Source organism: Eulemur rufifrons, chromosome 30, assembly GCF_041146395.1.
Source record: "Eulemur rufifrons isolate Redbay chromosome 30, OSU_ERuf_1, whole genome shotgun sequence".
In the NCBI taxonomy this organism is placed as follows: domain Eukaryota; kingdom Metazoa; phylum Chordata; class Mammalia; order Primates; family Lemuridae; genus Eulemur; species Eulemur rufifrons.
Window position 1 is genome coordinate 86193588 of NC_091012.1, and position 12397 is coordinate 86205984.

Sequence of the window (12397 nt, forward strand, 5' to 3'; positions counted from 1 at the left end):
TGAATGACTTGTTTAACTAAACCATCTAAGCCATTCTTCATGCTGTGAAATGGAGCTATCTTTGCCTTCATGTGCATGAGGAGTGAACAATCATGTAAAAACTCTTGACTCCAAATTTTATACTCTCATTTATGAAGATCAATGGTTATTTTGAAATGTTGCCATAAGATAATTTCAGTTAAGTAAACATTTCTAGAGAGAAAAATTAAAATGGCTTTTCTCAGGAGTATTTCATTAGGTTTTGTCATTTAAAACCATGACTTCATCTGATTAAGATTTCATTTTCTTTTTAGAAATATCACCTATTGTGAAAGCCAATCTTTTTAGACATGACTGAACACGGACTTGCACCTACTCTTACTGAAATACCTCCTATGGCTCCCGTTATCAATGGGGGTCCCATGCACCAGCTAAGGGTAATTCTTTTTTTTTATTATAACTGGTCAAAATTTTCTTGAATCTAGTATTAATTTTTATTTAGAAAAAGTGTGCCACCTTTTATGATTGGTCACTTGTTTTGGAAGCATCTAGTCTTTTTACCAATATTGGTTTATCTTTCTTATAGGCCTTTTAAAATTGCCTGAGACACTTAAAACTAGTGTTGAGGCCACATACAGCTTCCTTTGGGGTTGATTTAGCTGCTTTTTCAGCCTCCCTTGATCAACTAAAAAATCCTGGTGCTGTGCTTTAAAGTCTGTACTACCACAGTTTCTTCTGATATATAGTTTAAAAATATGACTCTAATGCAGACTAAAGTTCCTTCATACTCATTCATAGCTATGAGCTCAACTTTCTAATATTTAAAATATTATATTTGAGAAGCAATTACTTCTATGTATAGGATTGATTTCCAGAAAGAAAAAGAGGGTATAGTTCAGATTTAGCATTTGCTCCTTCTTTAAATTAATGTATTCAAGAGAAGTCCTATCTCAATATGTAATATAAAAAGATCACTAACTTATCTGGGGTTTTAACAAGAGCAAAGATTGTACTGCTAGCTTACATTTTGTTTCATATGACCACATCAAAAGTAACTGAAATAAAATGACCTTATTGAAGTTAAAATTACTTTTATTTTACTAGATAAAGTCTTATCTGGACACCACTGTTGCAACACAGTATACTACTAATTATTCACAAATGATGACTCATCCCAAGAGATATATCAGATGGCCTGCTTATCCTCAGTACTGGCTACAACAAGTATGTCTGAATCTTACCTTCAGATATGTTTTCTTTTGTGTTTTTCATTATGTTTAATTTTACTTGGGTGGGGGAGGGCCTGATCTTACTAAAGAGTATTGGAATTCTCCAAAGTGCCTATTGATCCAATTGTACTCTTCTACTCTAGCATTTTAAGACCCTCATAATTATAACTGGTCAAAATTTTCTTGAATCTAGTATTAATTTTTATTTAGAAAAAGTGTGTCACCTTTTATGATTGGTCACTTGTTTTGGAAGCATCTAGTCTTTTCACCAACATTGGTTTATCTTTCTTATAGGCCTTTTAAAATTGCCTGAGACACTTAAAACTAGTGTTGAGGCCACATACAGCTTCCTTTGGGGTTGATTTAGCTGCTTTTTCAGCCTCCCTTGATCAACTAAAAAATCCTGGTGCTGTGCTTTAAAGTCTGTACTACCACAGTTTCTTCTGATATATAGTTTAAAAATATGACTCTAATGCAGACTAAAGTTCCTTCATACTCATTCATAGCTATGAGCTCAACTTTCTAATATTTAAAATATTATATTTGAGAAGCAATTACTTCTATGTATAGGATTGATTTCCAGAAAGAAAAAGAGGGTATAGTTCAGATTTAGCATTTGCTCCTTCTTTAAATTAACGTACTCAAGAGAAGTCCTATCTCAATATGTAATATAAAAAGATCACTAACTTATCTGGGGTTTTAACAAGAGCAAAGATTGTACTGCTAGCTTACATTTTGTTTCATATGACCATATCAAAAGCAACTGAGATAAAATGACCTTATCGAAGTTAAAATTACTTTTATTTTACTAGATGAAGTCTTATCTGGACACCACTGTTGCAACACAGTATACTACTAATTATTCACAAATGATGACTCATCCCAACAGATATACCAGATGGCCTGTTTATCCTCAGTACTGGCCACAACAAGTATGTCTGAATCTTACCTTCAGATATGTTTTCTTTTGTGTTTTTCATTTTGTGGGTTTTTTTTTCAATGGGGGTGGAATTGGGCTTTCCACCTCAATACACTTATTTTCTATGACCTTATTATGTTTAATTTTACTTGGGTGGGGGAGGGCCTGATCCTACTAAAGAGTATTGGAATTCTCCAAAGTGCCTATTGATCCAATTGTACTCTTCTCTTTTTAATATTATTCAAAAGGATAATAATAATTTTTCATAGATTAACAGGAAAGTATGTCATTAAAGAATTGTTTATTTCCAGGTTACATTGGTGCAAGTTAACCCTGGAGAGACCCTCACTATCAAGTCTAATGATGGGAACATTCAGAACATTCAAGGTCAGTTAAAGTTCAACTAGATGTTTATCTTTTTTTTTTTTTTTTTAGGAGAAGGAAAGAGAAGTTTATGAATTTGCTGGCAAATGGGAAGGTTGGCAGACTCCAATATTAAAGTACAAACATCCTGCTTCTGAGCAGAAATACAGCTTTTAAAGGGGATGGTTCTAATTAATCCCATCTTCAGCTAAAACAATCTCATGACCTCCACTTGGACAACTCCCTTGAACCATTTCCTGTGGCACAAAGAACAAAGGACACTCTCCTGCCCCTCCAGACCACTGGCTTGAGGCAAAGATATAGGTTTTAGTTCTCAAAAAGGGTGAAGGGGTTTTGAAGAGACACAAAATATTTTTACCCTTTTCAGGTCATTCTGTTATATATTCCCCACTGTCAATTTTACCCTTCCATATCTATGGGGGGAGGGGTGACGTAGTTACCGAACTATCTCCTGCTGAACTGGGGCAATGTTTTAGATGGAAGGTATAGATTATCAGGTGGAAAAAGGACATAAGCAATAGCTACAACCATGAGGACTGACAAGGTGAAATGGATTGTCACCTTGTACACAATGTCCAATACAGGGCTGGGTTAGAAAAGAAACATGGGACCTCTGAGTGCAGATTTATTAGTTGTAGCCTGTAGGTGATCTGAGAGACTGGCTTCTACAAATTCAGAAACATGTACAGAAATACTTGCACCAAATGAGGTTTAGGATAACACACCCAGCAGCAAGTCAGATCAACAGAAGAGACAATAGCCCCAGGAAATCCTCACTAAGGAGTTGTCCTCCTATCCTATAGACAGAACCAAAAAGGATTAGCAAAAATATCAACATTTTCTCTTTTTTTCCCTTTTTCTCAGATACTTTAGATTGCCTAAGGCTGGCCCCTCCACTGGGGGCTACTTCTCTTTACTTTGGTATGATGGACCCAAGGTTTCACTTCTGAAAATTTTAACGAGGTGTGAGTTGTTAGAGGTACTTCATAGGGTCCCTTCCATTTATCTCTTTCAACTGGGGCAGGGACCTGAAAGATGCAAACTCATTTATAGTGGTTAGCCCCTGACTCACTCATTTGACATATTGTTTTACTCTATTTTCTTTTACTTATGGTTGTATTACCATACTTACCTCAGGGTGCTAAGAAGGGTCTCTTATAAACTATTTCTTAGGGGCTTAACTTAAGCCTGCTTCTAAAGGGCTACTCTTATTTACAGGAAGGCAAGCAGCAATACCTTATCCCACTTTAGCTAGGATCCATGTAATTTCCAGTCTAGATAAAGGGCTTTGTTTACTTGCTGGGTTAACTCCATTACAAAGGACGGTCCATTATCACTCCGTATGGAGGACAGGAGCCTATGAACATTTTGATGACCTGTGGGATCATTGAGTCCACCATGTTCAGATTTTTAGAGAAACAGTTTACCAGATTTCCACTGGGGGTCCACTTGAAGAAGTTTATGGGTGACCACAGGACATTATGCAGTCGATCCAAGTGTAGGTGGTGGGAAGCAAAGATTCTCCCAATGGGCACTGTCATACAGTAGCCAAACATGGTGATACATTGAGCTGTTGAGCTGTCTCTGCAGCTCCCTGTCCATGGCCTCAATGACCAGCATGTTATTCTCCATTTGCTTGGCCTCTTTCCCTGAATTTTTGATCCTCATCATCCCATCATCCTTCGAGGCCTGTTCTTGTACATGTGCAGGAACTTGGTGAAGGCCCTGTCAGCTCCTGGAAGGAGCCCATCTCGGAATGAGTTCCTCTAGAAGGATTCTGGTAACCACAGATGCTCTTTTCTTCCCTCCGGGTATGATAAGCCTCTATCCTGCCTAAAAACGTATCTACCAATACAAGCTGGTAGGAGCTCATCTCAGAACCTCAGGTGTTCTCTCTGTTCAGGTAGAATAGACCTCTACCCAGCCTGAAAAAGTATCTACCAGTACAAGCCTAGGCATCTGAGTGAAACTGCCAATCATCAAAAGGGTGGACCCCCACATGTTGAGCTCCCTATGTAGCGGGTCGCCTTTGTGTCCTTAGACCACCCCAAGCATATAAACCATTAGTTGCAAACAGGGTCCCTTCAAATGAAGTCTCACCAAATCCATCAAGGCATCATGCTCCCAATGGGTGTATTCATGTAGGTGCCTCATAACAGGCTGAACCAAAGCTTTGGGTAGGAGACGAGTCTATGAGAATTCTGTCTCCACTTAGCTGTGCCATCCCAAATGTCACAAAGCCAGTCTTTAGTTTTTAATGGGGTCTAAATCTAGCTTGGGTATCAAGGCCCTGAGGAACAGATCACCTCCAGTGGCCTCCTTAGCAGCTCTGCCAGTGGCCTGATTTCTTTTTGTCATTCTGGCCACCCACCTGGGCTCAGCTACAGCCTATATTAGGGCCATTATCTTGGTGGCATACTTAATATCCTTATTTCCTGCCATCAAGAGACATCATGAACATGAATAATCATAAAAACATTTAGTTATCTCTTTCCTTCTGGATAACTGAAGAGTTCTCGTTAAAGCAATCAGCTCAGCTTTTTGGGCTAAAGTCCCAGGTGGCAGTGCCAATATTGTGACTTGCAATATTATTCAGTGGCTTTGACAAATATGTCACTGGCCATGGGATGTCTCTCAGTATCTACACTAAGTCTCCGAGGCTTATTCCTTGTTTTTTTTTTTGTATTATGTAAATTCTTTTTGTGTGTCAGGCAACCCCAAAGTGTGGGCAGTCATAAGACTCTGCTTCAGTTTTTCAAAGACATTTTGACAGTCTGTGACCCAGATCAGGGGTTCCATAACTGTCCCTTTAAGGGCCCCATACAAGGGCTTTGCCATCTGTCCAAAGTCTGAGATTCAGATAAGACAGAACCCTGCCATTCTTAAGGACCTTAGACAAGTAACCTGTTGTTTGTAAATCTATCCAATTGCAAGTTTCACAAGTCCCCTGCTAAGCTCCCGTCAAACAGGGCAGGAGAGCCCTTTTGAAGCCTCTAATACAGTCTAGCAGCATTACAAGGCCACCCCAGTCCCAGGATCCTGCCACTCCAATGTAAGTGGGTATCATTCAGTCATTTGTACAATTCTATTAGTGGCATGTCAGTCCTGCACATATCCATACTCATTAGTATAGGGAATTTAAATTTTTTCTGTATGTCCCAGGGGTCCTGTCAGCCTATATATGGCCTTACTCACTTTGGGCAACTTTCTTGCCAATGCTGTAATGATGTACAGGCCTGCTGAGGCCCGAACTTTGAAGTGCAGTGGCAGTCTCCTATACACTTCACCAGGCCCTGGTATTCATCCAGTAGGAGCTTGGCAGCACCCCCCTGAAGTGAGCTTCTACCACTTCTGAAACAACCCTCAGTGCTCCTGCTGATCACCCAGGTCCACTTCCTGGGCCCACTGCAACAAGTTTCTCAGCTGCTGCTTGTCTATGTTTGCCTCACTGCCACCTGACCCCTCCCCTGCTGTCTCCTGCCTGGCCCACGAGCACCAGGTGCAGCTGGTGCCAGGAATCAGAGTGGCAGTGAGGGGAAGGAGCTCCCTAGACCGCTTCTGTCCACACAGCTAGTGCCAATTGAATCCCCATTGTCAATTTTGCCCAGGGCTCCTGTGGGGTTATTTGGAGGCAGTGGGCTCTGGGTCTCCTCCTTCGCTGTCTGAGTCCTAGACTTAAAAAAACTAACAAACGAACAAAAAAAACTATTTGCTTTCCTGGAGGCGTCCTAGCTCCCGGAGTCCTTTGCAATTTGGGACAATGTTTAATTAAGGTCTTTCTTCTTTACAAAAAGTCAGTCTGGAGTGGCTTTTTCACCCCATTCCTTTTAACTGTCTCAAAGGACCCTGCTGGCTGTGCACATTCAAGCCCTCTGTCTGATATTGCCATAAATTGCCCTGCTACAGCCAGGGGCTCCCTCTGGCCCAAATTGAGTTTACTGCCAGGATAAACCATTCTGAACACCAAGTCATAATTTACTGGGAGTGGGACTGAAAAGTTAGTTCAGGCCAAACCCTCCCTGGCCCCCGCACTCATGGTATCCTAAAGTGATTTTGAGCTGTGTCTCAAGAATTTCTAAAAACATCATCTAACAATGGATTTTATATGGCTACTATATAAAGTTTATCATGAACTCATATTTATTTTTCCAATTATTAAAAGTAAATTACCATTCTAGGACTTGAAAGCCACATATATTTTTAGAACCAAGCACTAATTATAATTTCATATAAAACAATGATGACATATAAAAGTCTCCAATCTGTGTTGTATGTTTTGCTGCTATAAAACCATATGTTTAAAGACAGTAAGAATACCTAGGTATAAAAGTAGGGTGTAAAAGTAGGGTATCACATGAGTAGTATTGGGTCCTTGTCTTTATAATATGCTGTTTTCTAAAATCTTTTTCACTTTAGTATTTTTTGTGGGAGCCCTTAAAATGAAAATTGATTTAAGTTTTATTAGGTAATGTCACTATAAAAATATCTTTTATGTTACGAATAAAATATTACTCAATATATAGCCACAATAGATGAGAAAGAATCAATAAATAAAAGTACAATTATACCAGAAGAATGATAGTTCATTTTCATTAGCAGTAAGACTTACCAACATTTTTTATAAGTTTTACCCAATACCCATTATATACCTTAGTTATTTTCCATTGGCTGTCATGAATTTTAATTGACTCATCTACACTCTGACCAAGTCCCTGTTACGAGTAAACAACACACATTTTCAAAATGGCTGGCTATTAAGCTTGGAACTGGTTTTCACTGTGCAAAGTTAACTGGCTCTTGTAATGGATTTTGTTTAAAGTTATTACAGTATTTATTAATAATAATTCTCTTTTAGGACCTGCCAATGTACCTCTGATGTCACCAGCTGGTACTTTGCCACCAATATATCTTCCTCCTGGCTACATGTCTCAAGTATGCTTATATGGTTTTTATTTGGTGTTTAGCTCTAAGTTATCATTTAACATTTTTCATTATGTCACTATATGATAAGAGAACTTCTAGAATACTATTTATTAATTCACTTTATTGTTATCATTATTGCTAAAAAGCTATTGCTTTTGAGCAAATCTTTAAAACCAATCCTTCCTTATAATTGTCTTGTAAATGATGCCTAATTCATCTAATTAATTTGGATCTCTTAATATTTATTAATCCTCCATTGTTTTTTGTTTCTGGGTAATTTAACATATCTTAATTATCTATTAAAATTGCTGCAGTAATGGCCTTTGTAGTGTGTGTGCTTTGGTCCTTAAAATTATATTTGAAGTTCAGTAGTATTTCATTCTTAGTATTTCATTCTCACTTATGAAATTCCTCAAATGTTTATCAAACATCTAAAATGGGCAGGAAGGTATGGCTTCTATAGAGATTAATAAGATATTCCATGGCCTAGAAAATTTTATAATTGAGAATATGCCTTTTTCTGCTTCTTCATAGTTTTTGCCTTAGTGGCTTATTTGGTTATGTCTATTGCACAGCTATGGAGATGAAGAACATGCTAAATAAGTCAATATAATATGGTTTAATTCTAAATGGAATTATCTATTGGGCAGTATAAATACAAATGCATATACTCTTTCTCTAGCAATTACACTTTAAGAAATTTATCCTACAGATACATTTTCACAAATTTTGAATAACAAATATAGAAGATTGTTCATTACAATACTGCTGGTAATCACAAAAGGCTGGAAACAACCGACATACCTAAAAAAGAAGGAAAATAAGAATCTGCATTCTTATCTGCTTCTATAGGCATAAAAAAGTTCTGGAAGGATTCTGAAAACTAAGAACAGTAGTTATCTATCAGGGGGGCATTGAGCAGATAAGGGTTAGATGGGAAACTTTTAATCATACACTTATTTATACTTTATGGTTTTTAACCATGTCAATATATAATCTATTGTCAAAAATTACCTCTTTAAAACCAATATACATGGGGAAAAGGAAGAATTATCTTGCCTTCTTGACATTATAGTTTCACTTGATTACTGGTTTTTGATGCTTTAGTTTTCTAAATTAAGAACATATAATGTAAATCCAAAACTTAATAGAAAAAAAGCTGATTTTTATGGATTCTGATATGTTTATATGATTCTGTGTTCCATCTTAGGTAGTAGAAGAAAATGGGATTCGCAAAATTATTATTTTGCCTCAGACAATTGACTATCACATGTCCATGCCTGCTTCTATACAACGAGTATCACACTTCGCAACATCATCCTCTCCTATGTATCCACAAGCCCCTCAATTGATGTATCCCCCAGCTCAAGGGGAATTTCCACCACCTTATATCCAAGAGTCTGTGCCACAGCAGCTGCCACCGCCACCACCACCACTAACAACAACATTTATATCTCAAGAGCATCATGGTAGTATACATTTTTCTTAAACAGGAAATATTTTGATTTTGTTAAAATTAGCAGCTTTGGACAACTATTAAAATGAAAAAAATGGAAGATAGTAACATTTCCATGAGTGACTGCATTTTTACATGTATATTAACCTTAGGTAGTGGAAGAAACCTAAGATATAAATCTTTGGCAAAGTGCTCATTAAGCAGAATTTTCTATAAATATTTGTTTTACTTTGATATAGCATGTGATTTATGATGCTTATTTTCACTTGACTGGGTCTATAAAATCAGATTGGAAAGTCATTTTAAAATATTTTAATTATTAATGCCATATACTGGGAATATAAAAGACAGTGGAGGGTCAACATTAGAATCATCTCAAGACCTTAAAATTTACAAGTGGAATTACTACCTAGGAAAACACTGTATTTGCTTATGTTTTTCTTTCTGTACATATCAATACATTATAAACACACAGAAATCTAATGCTGTTATTAAAGTAAAGTAAAAAATTTTTAAAGTAAGGCATGGCTTATCAATGCTCTTTTTGTTGATTAGATAAGAAAGGCCTTGAGATATGTAATTATTATAATTATTAAGTATTAATAGTATTCCATTGTCTCTTTTAGAAAACTATTCACATGGAAGAGCAAATTATAACCAACTCAATGAAAGACCTGCTAAAATGGGAGAACATATGAAGAAAAAAATGAGAGAACGCCAAATTGGTGGACATAAGAAGAGCTATATGGTTAACAACACCTCTTTGCCTGTGAACAAAACTAATGATTGTTCCAGTATTTCTGGTTCTCCAAACGCTCACACCGTGAACTATGCTCCAACCACTTACACTGACAATACTTCAAGCATTTACACTGTGGACAATACTCCAAGCGCCTACACTGTTGACAATACTTTGAGTACCTGTACTGTGGACAATACCTCTAGCACTAACACTGTAGACAATACTTCAAGTACCTGCACTGTGAACAATGTAAACACTTACGCTGACAATACACCCAGTACTGACACCATTGACAAACCTCCAAGCATTAACATCACTGATGAAACTCCCAGAAATTCTTCCACTGACCATGCCCCTAACACTTCCATCTCAGACTCCACTCTGTGCCCTGCCACCACTGATAGTGTTCCGGGCCCTTCCAACACTAATTATGCTCCCCAAAATGACATCTTTGACAGAACTCCCAGGCAGTCAACTACTGACAGTACACCCAGGCAATCGACAATTGACAGTACTCCCAGACCATCAACTATTGACAGTACTCCAGGCTCTTCTATTTCTGACAGCGCTCCTAATACTTCCATCTCTGAAAATGCTCCCAGCACTTCTGCCATTGATAATGGTCTCAATACTTCCAATGATGCCAGCATTTCCAACACTGCCAGTGCTCAGGTTGAGACTAGTCATGGAAAGAAACAGAGAGCTACAAGAGGCGAAAACATCAAGCAGAAACCAAGTGGAAAACGAAATGAGAGCCCATCACCAAATGTTGCAGAAAAAGGTAAGATCAGGAGTTTGGTTTTGTTGCCAGTGAATAAACATCCTAATGTTTAGGAATCCAGTGCATTTTTAATATTTAGACACCATTTTCTACTTTCATTTCCTCTTCTTTGTACCCCTATCTCTAAATTCTTTTTTAAATGTATTATTAATATTATTTTTGATTGACAAATCATAATTGTACACATTTATGGGATACACTATGATGCTTTAATATATGTACACAATGTGTAATGATTAAATCAAGATAATTAACATCCATCACCTCACTTACCTATCATATTTTATGGTAAGACATTTGAAATTTACTCTGTTAGTTATTTTGAAATATATAATACATTATTAAGACTGTAGTCACCCTCCAGTGCAACAGATCTCAAAACCTATTCCTCCTGTCTATCTGAAACTTTGTACTCTTTGATCAACTCTACATTCCTTCCCTCTCTACCTCCCCAGCCTTTGATAACCATCATTCTACTCTCTACTTTTATGAGTTCAACTTTATTAAATTCCACATATAAGTGAGATCAGGCAGTATTTGTCTTTCTGTTCCTGGATTATTTCACTTAACATAATGTCCTTCAGATTCATCCGTATTGCAAAAGACAAGTTTTTCCTCCTTTTTAAGGTTGAATAGTATAAAAACCACAAACTGCCTTTTAAAATCATGAAGAAATGACTCCTCATGCAACATGTACATGCCACATAATTTTTTCTAGTTGCCTGCCAGTGAAACATTGCAAATTACTCTATGATCCTAACCAGTTCATATGATATTATTTAAATTGGGGACTTTTGTTAGAATTTGTTTAATATTATACACTTTAGACTACTCTCTTCTTTTAAATCTTTTAATGTAAATTGCTTTTAGGTGTTTAGTAGATCTCTCGGTGATAATATATTTGTAGTTGGATAATAGACATCTAACTTCTTTCTCTTGGTTTTATTAATGTAATATTTTGTTTTGGGGTGCTTTTTTTACTTTTAGAATGTAAAACAGAACATGGAAAGTCATACTGTTTCAACACTGAGAAACCTGTAGTAAGTAAAGTGAATATTTAAGTATTCCTTTGAATTTACTTTGTCAATCTAAAACATAAAAAAGTCACCAGTATTTTTCTCTAGTACAGTTTTAGTTTGAAGCCTTTATCTGCTTAAAACTTTATAATCTCCTTTAGCAATTCAATAAATAAAGATTCAGTTTGATATTGTCAAAGATAAGATTAATGGCTCATTGTTTAATCACAGTATTTAAGCACCTAATATGAGAACAATATACTTAGCATTGAATAAGACTTAGATAAAGACTATATCATAACTTACAGATTATAGTTTTTAAGAATGCTACTTGAATTTTTGTTATTTTAGGTTTCTGATATTCAAACAAGATCTGCTGTTATTTCATGGAATCTGCATGGTTCTGAGAAATGTGATCATACTAAATCTCCTGTAACATTTGAATTGGCCATATCGAACAGTGGTAAAAATGGAAAATATAAAAACGTGTATATGTAAGTGTTTTTCTTTTTAATAATTTCTTATTTCTCAATTCAAATATGCTCTCTAAACACATAGACCTCAACTTACCCCTAGGTTGAGTTCTAAAGGTTTTTCTTCAATTTTTTCCAAACTTGAAATGCATTTTTCTACAGAAATAGTTTTCTAAATGGTGGTAGGTTGCCAGGCCAGTCCACAAAATTCATTGGATCATAAGTATATTAGAGTTGAGAGGGATGGTAAATATCAACTGGTCCATTCATTCACTTCAGTTTGCAGACTTCCTATTAGTCAAGTTTAGACTCAGGTTAAGAAAAGATTATCCTTTCAATTCCTCTTCTCATTTTTCACTGAGGTCATTTTAGGGAAAAATAAAGTTTCACATAATTGTAGGCCTTTGAGTACACAAGCAAGGTATTTACATTGCAATGGGAATTTAAAACTTGGGCTCTCCTAGGAATTTCATTATAAGAGCTTAATTATAAGGT

General features: G+C 36.5%; 1 protein-coding gene across 1 annotated transcript in view; it reads left to right on the forward strand.

The window, feature by feature from the left end:
- The first annotated feature begins 329 nt into the window (after nt 1–329).
- The window catches only part of LOC138378952 (fibronectin type III domain containing protein 3C1-like), a 30354-nt gene continuing 18286 nt past the window's right edge, over nt 330–12397 (forward strand). The window contains exons 1-8 of the mRNA XM_069464249.1: nt 330–416; nt 1090–1203; nt 2439–2514; nt 7367–7443; nt 8645–8903; nt 9517–10413; nt 11401–11453; nt 11781–11923. Coding sequence (XP_069320350.1) covers nt 330–416; nt 1090–1203; nt 2439–2514; nt 7367–7443; nt 8645–8903; nt 9517–10413; nt 11401–11453; nt 11781–11923 — 1706 coding nt within the window. The remainder of the gene's footprint in view (nt 417–1089; nt 1204–2438; nt 2515–7366; nt 7444–8644; nt 8904–9516; nt 10414–11400; nt 11454–11780; nt 11924–12397) is intronic.